At 33.5% G+C, this 13,555-nt stretch overlaps 1 protein-coding gene across 3 annotated transcripts in view; it reads left to right on the top strand.

The window, feature by feature from the left end:
* The window catches only part of LOC145664834 (uncharacterized), a 28,644-nt gene extending 15,709 nt beyond the window's left edge, over window positions 1-12,935 (top strand). Inside the window, exon 2 of one of the 3 annotated variants that reach the window (XM_081731835.1) lies at window positions 5,931-12,935. In XM_081731835.1, coding sequence (XP_081587961.1) covers window positions 5,931-7,173 — 1,243 coding nt within the window. In that variant the 3' untranslated portion in view covers window positions 7,174-12,935. The remainder of the gene's footprint in view (window positions 1-5,930) is intronic. The other 2 variants (XM_081731834.1, XM_081731836.1) reach the window with 2 other exon arrangements.
* The last annotated feature ends 620 nt before the right edge of the window (window positions 12,936-13,555 follow it).

Here is a 13,555-nt window from a genome sequence, read left to right as displayed (position 1 = left end):
AATTTTAGTAAACGCAAAAGTTTAAGACAGTTTTGTGTAAAAAAAAAAAAATATGTAGAAACCACGGAAATGTGTAATATTGGTCAAAATGTATAAAAATATGTAATATGAAACTTGAGTTAAAGCACCCCACAGTTTTGAATCACAAACATTTAAGGATTTGTCGAACCTGCATATGAAGGAATAATTATGTAATTACATACAAATCCGGACATTAGTTGTAAGCTTCGTTGCATTTCTTTGTGTGGGATTCCTTTAGGCGACATGATCATTATTATTGTGATCATTATTATGATATCACTTACCATTGTTGTCCTATAAAAATAAGTATTGTAACTGGAATTTATATTAAATTTTAACGACTTTTTGTTGTGGGAGAGTGTTGGCAATAGTTATGTTATTTTGTTTTTGAATGCTGAATCACTTGTTAAAAGGCATCTTTTTGCTATCTTTTTCCGTTCTAAGGCGATAAAAGTTCACACCGGAAAAGTGTAATCTTAACCACTTCTGGTATGAATACCATTACAATAAAGAAAACGGAAGCTATGCTTCGGATGCTTCATCGATTGCAAAAAGCACCTTCCTGGTATCGTTTACCATTCTTGTTCTGCGGAAATCAATAGTAAATTTAAAATATTTCCGCTATCAATAGAATATTGTGCATAGAAGCGGTATTGTTTTGACATGCTGAATACTTGGGGGCTAACCGCTTCTCGTCATGTTACTGTTTCGTTCTATGACAATAAAGGTTGAAAATAAATGTATAATTTAATTAACTTCAATTTAAGTATAGGGTTCACGGACAAAATAAATATAAGAAACCGCACGTTGAAAACGTTTGCCGTTTATCGTCTTTGGAAACCAGTTTTGAAACCGGACGTAAGATTAAATTTGAACTACTTTAGGATTTGGTAGAATTTTTGGAGTCTCAAATGTTCTTGAATTGTTTGCAAAAAATCGATTCTCACAATATTACCATTTTCATTCTATGGTAATAAACGCTTAATTTATAAATGACAAATTTGAACCTTTTAAGGTTTGAGTAGACAGCTAACAGAGAAAACGAAACCTATTCTTTGCACGCTCAACCGATTGCAGAAAAAAACGGCTACTAATTTTATTCTACTGTTGACAGCTGAAGGGATGCACGAAGCAGTTCTAAAGACTTCCGTGACATATGCACAGCATAGTTTAAAAGCCTAAAAACATGTATTTGGTTCCATGCTCATTATGAACAATAACATATCAAAAACAGTTACATGGATAGTTCAAAAAATTAACCGTGATATTATACAAGATTCCAAACAAGTTGTGGTATGCCTGCTATAACATTATATGTAATGCAAAGTATTTGTGGGAGTTCAGGTAAAACCAGTACACATTTTATAACACGCTCTCTATTTTTCATCGAAATAATAACGAGTAGGTAACTTCTAACATTTCTTGACACTTTATGAGTGGCTGAACATTCGACTTTACATTGCTAATGTGCAAAAACTGATGCCACCGGCACTGGCAGTGAGCAAGACGCTTACTGGTTGGCTGACATTCGAAGTAATCTGTGCCAAAGAAAACAAAGCATTGCTGTGTAAAGAACGTGCTATGGCGTTGATCTTTTTTTCGTGGGAACCTAACTTTATTTTAAATAATGGTCACTAAAAATGTAACAAAGAAATTCTCATTAATAAATGTGAACAGATAGAAATGTATGAAGAAAGCAAGGAAACAAAGTGTAAACATACATTAACGAACTTGACTTCACTTAACCTATCCTTATGCATGGTCACTAATCTAAGATAATCTACGAAAATGAGAGAAAGCAATTAATGGTAATATGTGTGAACATATAGAAATATATTTTGAAAGAAAAAGTAGCTAGTGCCGTGACTCGAACCCACGCCCTTTAATTAAAGACTCCAACGCAACAGGACACTGAGTCAAGCTTGCAAATACTGTTATGCCCATTTTGTTACAGCGCAAAAAGTCGAAATTGTGCAAGATGACGTCAGAGTCGGTCAATTAGTTCGTAAAAGATTTGCGTGTTAAATACAGCATAATCCCTTACCGATTTATGAACATCACACCTTGCAAATAACGTTTTCAAAGTTCTATTTAAACTGCACACGTGTCATGCAACAACGATATGAAATGTTCTTCGCGCTTGGATTAGTGGTGCGACCATCTCCTTCAAGCACTAGGACTCGTTTCATAGATCGTCTTTATGATCTTATCATCCTTATGACGATCGAAATCATTCTTAGTGTTGCTTTAAGAACTAGGACTTATTTCGTAGATTTACGAAATCACTCTCTTAATTCATGATTAATTTGAAATATATATATGTTGGTGGAACAGTAAGTTACCAAGGTTATGGAATAACTTTTAATTGATCTTGATCTACAGATCAAATGCTTTTTCTGAAAACAGGAAAGACCGACCCATAGACGACTAAAGATCGTAAATAAAATTCAAACTTCAAATGAACCGGGGAATCGCTCACAGTTGCGAGTTTAGTGGCTGGTTTAATATTAGCCTGGGTAGGTAACTAGATAGCGTGTAAGAAACTCATTCTAATGGTTCTTAGTTCGATTCCCAGCCTGGAATTACAGTTATCTTTTACAAGGAATCAAGTATTGTAAATTATATTTGCAATTGATACTGGAAGAGACTTATCCTATACGGGGAGAAAAGTGCACGACAGAGAGGGCAGGCTGTTAATGCAGACTGTTTATCGTTAAGCGTTATAATTTAAAATCTTCCTTCTTCTACCAATACTTTCAAATGATATAGTACTCAATTCCCCTTGTCATGTTTAAATTTTTAGTTGGACCTTTCCTGGGGACCTCGGGCAAATGTTTTTAACTCGACACGGGTTTCCTTTGAAAATAATAAATATGTTTTCTGGTTTTGACATGTTTCACCGTTTCAGACTTTTAGGGGCGCCACCGGACTTCACGGATACCATTCTGTAAGCGTCGTTGGACCACCGATGGGCAACTGACAACCTCTGGTCAAAATTTACGGCCCCCCAGCGACGATCTGTGATTGCTCTACTTCCGTTTTAAAAATGAAAACACCAGTGGCAGCAACACGACGAAACATCAAAGAACCACAAATCTACATCCCCAAAATACGTTAAATAGCATACATGCGTGATTTGTTTAGAAGAAAACACTAAAACAGATATCCCGGGGTGGCCGCGAACTATCAACGTTACGATTCCTAGGAATGTGTTCTTCTGACTTCCCCACGGAAGCGATGATAGAAAGCTTGCTTGCTGAAAGATATATTATTGAGGTGTTAACTTAGCTAATCAGACAAACCACTATATCTCGAGTTCTAGGAGGTGATACCGTGAACCGTTTCAGATTTATTGCTTTTTGGTGGGCACTATCTACAATTTTGCACTAATCCTTTGTTCAAAATTTGAGCATAATCGCCGACGTGCACCTTCGGTGCCTCTTCTCTTTACTATAATTTTAACCAGAGATGGTGTGGATACTGAAAATTTTAATCCACGACCCACCATAACCCCGTATCACACACCACCCAAATGACCCATTAACCCACTCTGACCCACCACCAACTATGAACCACTTTGAACTATTGTGACGAACTCCGACCAACCCAAACCTGTCGTCATCAACTCTGACCCATGATCCACGTCGTCCTCTGCATTGACTAAAGAGGTTACACTTGTAATAAAACAAGACTGTGAAATTATCACTTATGGGAGTTTGAATTTCTACCTTCAATCGCTCAGCACCGCTTTCAATACCGGTGGATCTGACCTTTACGATATACAATGATAAAGTGTTTCTCTTCTTCTGTATTTACATGAATTTAGATTTATCATATATAATTATTTCTTTGTTAGCTTACAGATACATTTCAGTTAAAAATAGGATGAAATTTGAAAGTCTCAAATCAAGATAAAGTAGACCAACATAAAAAGGAAAAACTAGTTTTCCATACAGTTAAGCATGCCGTACTAATTTAAATTGCCCATGTAATTAAGCTTGGAATACTAATTTTATGGCATTTTTCTCACTACTTTATGCCTTGATTGCATTATCCTCTGAACGCTCCATATACTAAACACCAGCTTCAGCAACTATTATAATAGAAAGCAGTGGTATAAAATGCAAAAAACTGTAGTTTTCATTTCTCAATTGTTTCTCAACTAATCAATCGTTTTCAATTAGTTTTACAAATTACCCAACTACCAATATCCAATATATAGAAAATGCCCCCCCCCCTCTCATAAAAGGAATTTTTAAAAAAATCCAAGACATGTTCTGTTTATTTTTAATAAAGGGTTCTATACTGAATTTCATCTCTATTTAAACTGCTTATGAAATACTCAATTCTCCTTAAAATATAGGACCCCTTCTCCCCCCTAATGATATTGTGATGAAAGTAATATGCCTATGATAACTTCCCAGTTGAGATTGGGGCCTAATTATATACCAAATGTCATTTCCTTTAACTTTGCAATTTGACCGTGATCATCACGAAGACATATTTACTTTCAATTTTTAATATAATAATTCATATATTACAAGTGATTCAGAAGTATTTTTTAGAGCAGTTCGCTTCTCGAAAAGCTCATAGGCTGCATCTCAAAATCTTAAAGAAATGCACTTTTAACTTGATCGTAGTAGTTGTTTTACCGTAAACAAAATGTTTTGGTGAGCTTTTTAAACAGCTTTTTCGTTATTTTCACATTATAGTAAACTTTGTCCGCTTCTGTCTATTCGCTAACTAGCTTATAAATAAAAGTTTATAAATAAGTGCTAAAGCGCCGGACTTACAAGCGTGAGGTCGTGAGTTCGATACTGATTTGGGTCCAACTCTTGGTATGTAATGATATATAGTATAGTGCATGAATAATTAAGCCAATAAATTTTTTCCCATTCAGTAAACATTTACTCGTATGTGTCAACAAAGTTTACTTGTTTGTAAAATTCTGAAGCTTAATAAGAATGATGTCACGTTGTGGGAGAAATTTCCTTGGGGTTTATATTAATTTATGTGAATGATAGTTGTTGCTGAACCCATGGGAATTAATGTAGATATTAAAATAGGCCTATGACGCAGCTACAGCTTTACATTTTAACGTATGAGCTGCCAACATTACTTGCAATCAAATAGGTAACAGAAACTGTCTGTTAACAACATTCACAATATATCTGAACCGTAAGCAATTCACATGCAAGACCACGTTGAGAAAAGGATGATTTTTCCATCTATCTCCTCGTCGAATAAGCTGGATAACGTAAGATTGTGACAATTCAGGTTACCTTGTTATATAGATGGTTATTAACACACATGAAAGAAGACTGATGAATTTTGAAATCAAAATTTTAAGTAAGTAACTTAGTATGAGGTCAAGTAAGAAAACAATTATGTCGTTTTACGTGTAGTTGAGCTCTATATGAGAACAGATTACATCTTTTTACACAGATAATAAAATGGAGGTGTCTAAGATATATTGGTAATGGCGCTTATAATAATCATTTTCTCACCTATAGTAATGAGATGTTCATTTCATGGACCGAAATATGTACTTTGGTATGAAAATCAGTTAGGTCTTATATCCTATACATAAATATAGATACAATTTAGTTAATAAATGAAAGGTAATCTTCTTTGTAGAAAAGAAATTATATGGAAACAAATCCATACTTCTGTTCCATATTTCTACAAAATTTTATGTACTTCAAAAATAGTACCAGACAGTAGTTTATCATGAAATATATCGTATGAGTGCCTAGAAACACCTCAGATTTATTGTGTAGTACATTTGTTTCTGCATTTTACATACAAGCGTTTACATTTCTTCACTGTATCATGTTATCTACCTGGATTTCCATTTCCTTGCTTATTGATTTTTTTTTTCTACGTTTCCATAAACATTGTCTTTCCAGAAAAGGGAATGCGTTTCTTACACTGAAGGAATCAATTTCTGATTCATATGAGATATTTCATATTTCCAAGCAGTTGAACAAACGATTTCCTCGATCACATTTGACAACATATACATCAACAGATACATTGGAAAAACATTTTAGTTCCCAAAATACTGAGAAAGGGTATAACAAGAGTTCAACTTCACTTAATGTCGTGCTAATACATACAGGTGGAAAAGCTCACGGCTGCCAAGAAGGCAGAAAGAAATTTACTATAAGTTCAAATTTAAATGAACACGCGTTCATAAACACAAGTGAAAAACTTTATACATGCGATTATTGTGGAAAGAGATTTAAGCAAAGATCAACTTTAGTAAAACACATGTTAGTACACATTGGTGAAAAGTCATATACTTGCGAAACGTGTGCGAAATGCTTCAGTTACAAATCTTATTTAGTAAAACACATGTTAGTACATACAAGTGAAAAATCTCACCGCTGCCAAGAGTGCGGAAAAGAATTTAGGAAAAATTCAAATTTGAAAAGACATATGTTAATACACACTGGAAGAATAACATACAGGTGCGAAAACTGTGGAAAGGGGTATAATTGCAAATCAAATTTACTAAAGCACAGGTGTATAGATACAGCTGAATATCGTCACACATGCAAAGAATGCAAAAAAGCATTTTGTTCAATTAAATATTTGGCAAGACACACGACAATACATACAGGTGAAAGAAATCATATATGCCAAGAGTGTGGAAAAAGATTTAAGAAGAATTGGAATTTGGCAGAACACATGTTAATACATACAGATGAGAAAAATTATATGTGCGAATACTGTGGAAAGAGATTCACTTGTAAATCAAGTTTAAAGAAGCACATCTTAATACATTCATGTGAAAAATCTCACCGCTGTCAAGAGTGCGGGAAGAAATTTGCTCTAAGTTCACGTTTGAAAAAACACATGTTAATACACACAGGTGACAAAAATTATAAGTGCGACAACTGTGGAAAGGGATTTATATTTAAATCAAATTTAGTATTACACATGTTTAGTCATACAGGTGATAAACCTCACAGCTGCAAGGTATGTGAGAAACGATTTTCTACAAGTTCACGTTTGGCAAGACACATGCTAGTACATACAGGTGAAAGAAATCACATATGCCAAAAATGTGGAAAAAGGTTTAGTGTAAACTCGAGTTTGGCACATCACATGTTAATACATACAAATATGAAACCTCATATCTGTTAATATTGTGAAAAGAGATTTAATTGTAAATCAAGTTTAAAGAAGCATATGTTTTTACATACCGGCGAATAATCTTATCGCTGCTAATAGTGTGGGAAGAAATTTATTCGAAATTCAAATTTGAAGAAGCATATGTTGATAAACACAGGGGGTGCGAAACCTGTGGAAAGCGATTTAATAGCAAACCAAATTTACTTAATCACATGGTTAATCAAGCAGGCTTAAAATCTAACATGCAAAGGATAAGAAGAAGAACTTTCTACAAGTTAAGATTTGTCGAGACGCATGCTAATAGACATAGGTAAAATGAATCTCTCGTGCCAAGGATGAGGGAAAAGATTTAATGGCAAAAGACACGTTAATACATATAGGTAACTAACCTCATGCGAGCGAAAATTATAAAACAAATCAAGTTTGGAAAACCACACGTTAATACACACGAGTGAAAACTTCACCTCTGCTAAGAATATGGGAAGAATTTTAGTCGAGTTTCAAGTTTGAAAAGGCACGTTTTAATAGACAAGTGTAAATTATATTAGAGAAATCTGGAAAAAGTTTATTGAAAAGGGATCTTATTAATACACATATTACTATAGACAGGTAAAAACCGCAGGCGTACTAAGTGTGTGGAAAAGAATTTATTTGAAGTTCATAATTGGCGACAAATACTATTTTACATAGAAGTGAAAAATCTCACACTTACCAAGAGTACGAAATAAATTACTGGTTCACGTTGGAGGAGAAACATTGAATACAGATGAAAATATATGTGATAAAGGCAAAAAAGCTTTAATCCAAGTTAACATCTTCCAAGTTAAGACATTTTAAAGGTCCCTAGGGTGTTTATTGAAAGATCAGCTCCAAACAAACATGAAAACGGTTGTACCATTACAGTCGGGATAACGAAATTTTTGTTTTCGAGGGTCCCAATATTTTTTGAACGTACTGTGTACTGCAGATTTTTCAATATATAATTTTCGGTCCAGGTAGTAAATATATTTGTTTTTTATTTTAATCAAAATCAATGTGGAAGCTTCGGAATCAAATAGGAATTAATCATATTATCCTTAGAATAATATCCAAATCTTTATTATACATTATTTTAATGTAAACGCTGTATATGGACATTTCAAATGGATGAGTATTAAAATTGTACATCTTAATGCTATACGAAAACATAGGCCCGCAATTGGATAGAAACTAATGAAATTATCCACCAATCTATTTGGCAGAATTATTTACACCCTCTTCGTCCCTCCGAGATGCCCATTTCCTCCCAAATCCGGTTTCATCCACTTTTTACTATTTTCCATTCGCTTTATATTTTCCGCAGCGAAAACTGTTTGCTCTGATTCGACCTATTTTCGACGTTCTAGTATTAAGCCGTCGATCTTGTTACTTCTATACGTGGTAAGAATCAAGCAGCACTACGCCAGTTTGCTTCGAATATATGTATTAGGATTCTCTTTAAGAATGCAGTAATATAAGGTAATACCAGGTTTAATTAAGAAATAAATCCGTCGCGAGGAGTCTCCAGAAGATTGGATTTTTATTTTAAAAACTTAAAAATCACTGAAATATGAACTTCAACTCGATAGACGTCATATTTTAAATAGTGATGGACATTATTTATCTTAGTGTGTGATCTTTTGCAAAAGAACAGTTTTGAAGATTAGCTTCTGTGTGTGTACGTAGTAACTTTGACTTTTTTTAATTATTATTAACTCGGCGGAATTCGTAGGTTTCTTTGTCGTTAAATTAATTTTCATGATGTCAGAGTAGGTTAGCACAGGGACTCTCATTTATTCCTAAATTGACCAAAGCTTCCAACAGAAATGGGTTGCACGATTTTTTGTCAGGGTTCTTTTTTCTTCTGTCCTTTCTGGGGCATTGAAAAGGTTTCTTTAATTGAAAATCCATGATGTAATTATTAATAGAGCCATTGAGCTCTGATCATTCCGTTTCTTTTTTGCCCAGTGTATAGAGCTGGTTTAAGGTGGTGAAATTTGTTGTTTTGTTTGATTCACGTATATGAGAGTTGCGTGATATTATGGATTAACATGTGTTGTGATATGTATTATTATTTGTTTTCTAAGTTTATGTGCGGTATAGTATATATGTGTGTACAAATTAGTGATTTGACCGCCGAATTGATGTGTGATTGTAAATGTGAGTTATTTCTTTATAGACAGTGAATTTTTAATTAGTAATCTCTTGTACTCAGTTAAAACGGATAAACCGATTCGCAACTCCAATTCATAGTAATACAATACCTTAATTACTCATTAGATTGCTTATATTTATCGAGGAAAATGTACAAATTTTATTTACTAGTGCAAAGTTAGTTTACATACTATTAATGCCATCTTGTGGCGAGTTGAGAATCGTTCGCATCTAGGTTTTTGTTACTCCAATACTTAGTAAACTAAACAGCACGAAAATGACCCCTTTTTGCGATTAATGATGATTAAATATTAGTTCGGGTCCATATGAATAGGCATTTAAATAATTTACATTGTAAATTAATTTTCCTGGGAAGCAGTCATTTATATATTCCTGTATTCATATTATGAATAATAGTAAACTTTGTTTTTCCCTTTAATTTCAAGTTTGTTTATAAGGCATCGTTTTTGTTGTCAGGCTGTAGTTTTCAATTCTCTCTTCGTTGCTTTCTGTGAACGATCGCATCGTTGATATTTTCTAACATATAATTGCATGTAGTTAAGAATATTGAGTTTTCATTGCCTACAAAATAATTCGAAGCTGTAAAGTAAAATATACTATGATTGGCTTTGAAAGAATCTGATATCTGTTCAAACAAGCTCACGCGTATTGATTAGCGTACTAGACGAATGTGTAGATTTTAATATCTATAATGAGACTGCTTTGAACAGTCTTGAGAATAATGATAGAGTATAGGGAGTAAAATATATATACAGGTAAGTGAGTAATGATAATATTAATTATATATATGTGTATGTTGAGTGAGAATGAATAAATAACAGCACACCCGCGCATATATGTGCGCAGTTCTGAATTTCTGAATTTTAGTACGAGGTATTGATTGTATTTATATAATGATAAATATTTATTACGCTAAGCATTACGCCAGGATATTTTTGCGAGGATAGCGTGATGTGCAAAAATGATGGACTGTATTTTCACTTTTTGGCTTGACATTTGAAAGTAAATATACATACGAACTGATCATCCAGCCTGACGTTACGAATAATGTTCATATAGGAAACGATTACGGATATTCTACAGTTAAATACACAACAGAATAACCGTTTGCAGAATTGATACAATTTAAATATATGCGCTCAGTTTATATTTACGATACTCTTCTGAAACTTGTTTTTTTCTCCTTTTCACGTCACCTCATTAAACTAAGCGCAGAGGTCTTTACTGTCCGCAGAGGTGAGGAAGAGGATAGGATCTAATAATATAGAAAATTTATTACAGTAGAATTTTGCTATTCCGTACCAAGGTGTCGATCCCCCCTACAAATGTTTTCATGTTTCTTAGTTTTAATCTAGGTATCGATTGAAATTCAACGTCAGCTCAAGGTTGGCGCCCTTGCGGATGTGGGAGCTACTAATAAGATTTGGCAGATAACTTACTACTACAAAATTTATTTAATTTAATTTTGTTAATTTTGGTAAATCCTAATTAGAATTTTCTCTATTTTATCGACGTTACTCTATTTTTCCAATCTTTACTCGTAACTCTTCTCAGCTTCTGAGGGGTCGGATATATTTTTATTTGGAAATTCTAAATTAGAGACCCCACCAACCTTCTGGTAGTGCCGGGGTCTCCAAGGTCTCAGACAACTGGAATTCTTTGTTGGCTTGGAGATATTTTTCTTAGGCTATATATTTAGTAGGCCACCTTTCTCGGCATATACAGTATATTTGGATATAGATTGTTGAATGTTAAATTTCGACCAGCTATCTTTGTAGTTTTAGTGTCTTAGCTTATTCCTTTGACCCCGATTTTCCTTTTTCTTTCTTTCTCTTTTCCATCCTATTCGTGAAGGTTTTTTTTTATTTTTCAACCTCCCCTCCCCCACTATTGAGCTTGACAAATACCAACCATTCACCCTATATCATTTGACTTGACTTACCAACTGAGATGTCGCGAGACACGATACGTGGAGGTATTCGTTGATGTGGAATATTAAAGAAACATTTCTCAATAATATTTTCACCCACTACAATAGCGTGCAATGCTTGTGTACAAGATTAAATTTTACTTTCGTTTTTTTTTCTTAGGCATTATCCGTTTGGAATTTTCTGTTGGACCATCAATCATATCTACTTTTGTTTCCCTTGGTTGCCAAAAGTGAATCTTGTTGTAGTTGGTTGGGCCCAAAATTACTATCAATATCTCTAGCTTACTTCTTATCTATATCTTTTTGTTTACGTGACTATCTTGAACATCAAATGTTCACTGTTCTAACCGTAATGTTTGAGAATATGAAATTTGTTGTTCTCCGCGGGTAATTAGTCGAATTTGTGATATGTCGGATTTTTCTTATGTAAAATGTTGCAACTTAAAATTTAATTTGTCGGGCTTATTAATTTGAAAGATTAAATAATTATTGAGTGTATGTATGTTGAGATATGAATACATGTGGAATATTAACATGATAATAAAGTAAAATGTATAATGTTGAATTGAGTAGATAAATATGTGTAAAGGGTTTTTGTACCTACCCCGAACGGTTGTCGGTTGCCATAGTTCCGAAATATCCAATAAATGTAAAAGTTGTAAAATACCGGCGCCTATGAGATTCTCTTCAATCTTTGTGATATTATTAATTAACATATGTATCAGTTAACATCGTCTGTATTACACTAACTGCATGTAGCATGAGATTAAGGCAGGTAATCGTAACCGTAAAGTGTTATTATATCTAGCTTCAAGTTAGTAAACCGAGTTCCTTCTGTAAAATTAGATTTCGATTCCATCCCTCAAACTTGAACAGTGTTTCTGCCTCAGAAATCGTGCTCTCAATACAAACGAAAATCCTTCTGGATTTGGGAACCTCTCGTTCCTCTATTCGTTGCGTGAAACTAATGATAAACGTGTGCACCTGGTGATATCAGGTGATAGCGACATAATCGGAGTCAACAAATGAGATAATGAACGAAATGACGCGATGAGTGTTGTAGTCACTATGTTATGAGTGATAACACTTTGTCCTCTTAATCCATGAAATGGAAAAATGTGTAGATAAATAACTCCACCGACTGAATATTTGTTGTTTAAGAGTTATAAATATGATCGCATATGTGTACATTGGAGCAAAAGTAGGTTAAATGCATGGACAGAAGAAAGGATGCTTTTATAGTATGTGTGACATTATAGCTCGTCTAAAGTACGAGAGAACTCGTAGAATTAATTAAAATTTGTTATATATGAGATAAAGACTCATTATAACCCTCTACAGTTTTTCTCTTTTCTCATAATATCATAGGATGAGACGATATTCACGGACTTACATCATATTTTACCAAAAGTTCAATGAAGTTTAATAATTATATATATATATATATATATATATATATATATATATATATATATATATATTCATCTGTCTGCTAATATATATGTATATGTATCACTACATTGCTAACATGCAATATCGTATGTGAATTAACCCAGGTATATGTATGCTTATTGCATGTTCATAAAAATCCTATTTTATTTCTCCGTAGATGTAATAAATGTTCACCAAATTGTAGTTAAATGGTTTCCTTAAACTATTTTCACCAATGTCGATAGGCTGTCCTATATGTGTGTGACTGTGTGAGAATGAATGATACATTGTTTTAAGTGTTACCAATCAGGGACGTCCGCGGGAGGTGGGTCCTGGAGGTCCGGACCCGCCCAAAATTTCGAATTTTGTGTAAATTTAGCCTAATTTTAGGGAAGATTTTAAAAATTTTTAATATAAAATATATTAAGTTTGGACCCCTCCCGAAATAAATTTCTGCGTACGCTACTGTTACCAATTAATAATGATTTACTGTAATAGTGTTTATAATAAGTGTGTACAAGCATGTTATATGTATTAGTGTATGACGGAGGTCATGAAAGGTAACTAATTCTAAGGTCTAAATCGGCTCTGGGAGAAAAGCCAAAATAACAAGATGAGCCTGAATAACGACATTCTTTTCAGAAATCTTAAAACTTCTATTTGCGAATATATATATACATATATATATATATATATATATATATATATATATATATATACGTTACTTTAGAATTGTTTTTCTTTCCTGATTCAAATGTGTGTTCCATCTCCATTATATAAATTCCAATAGTTGACACAGATTATTTAACATTTCGAAATAATAGGCAAACAATTAAATTA

This window comes from Thermobia domestica, chromosome 11 (assembly GCF_964235325.1).
Source record: "Thermobia domestica chromosome 11, izTheDome1.hap1.1, whole genome shotgun sequence".
In the NCBI taxonomy this organism is placed as follows: domain Eukaryota; kingdom Metazoa; phylum Arthropoda; class Insecta; order Zygentoma; family Lepismatidae; genus Thermobia; species Thermobia domestica.
Note: the sequence above shows the minus strand (reverse complement) of the source record. Positions and strands in the feature narration are given on the sequence as shown.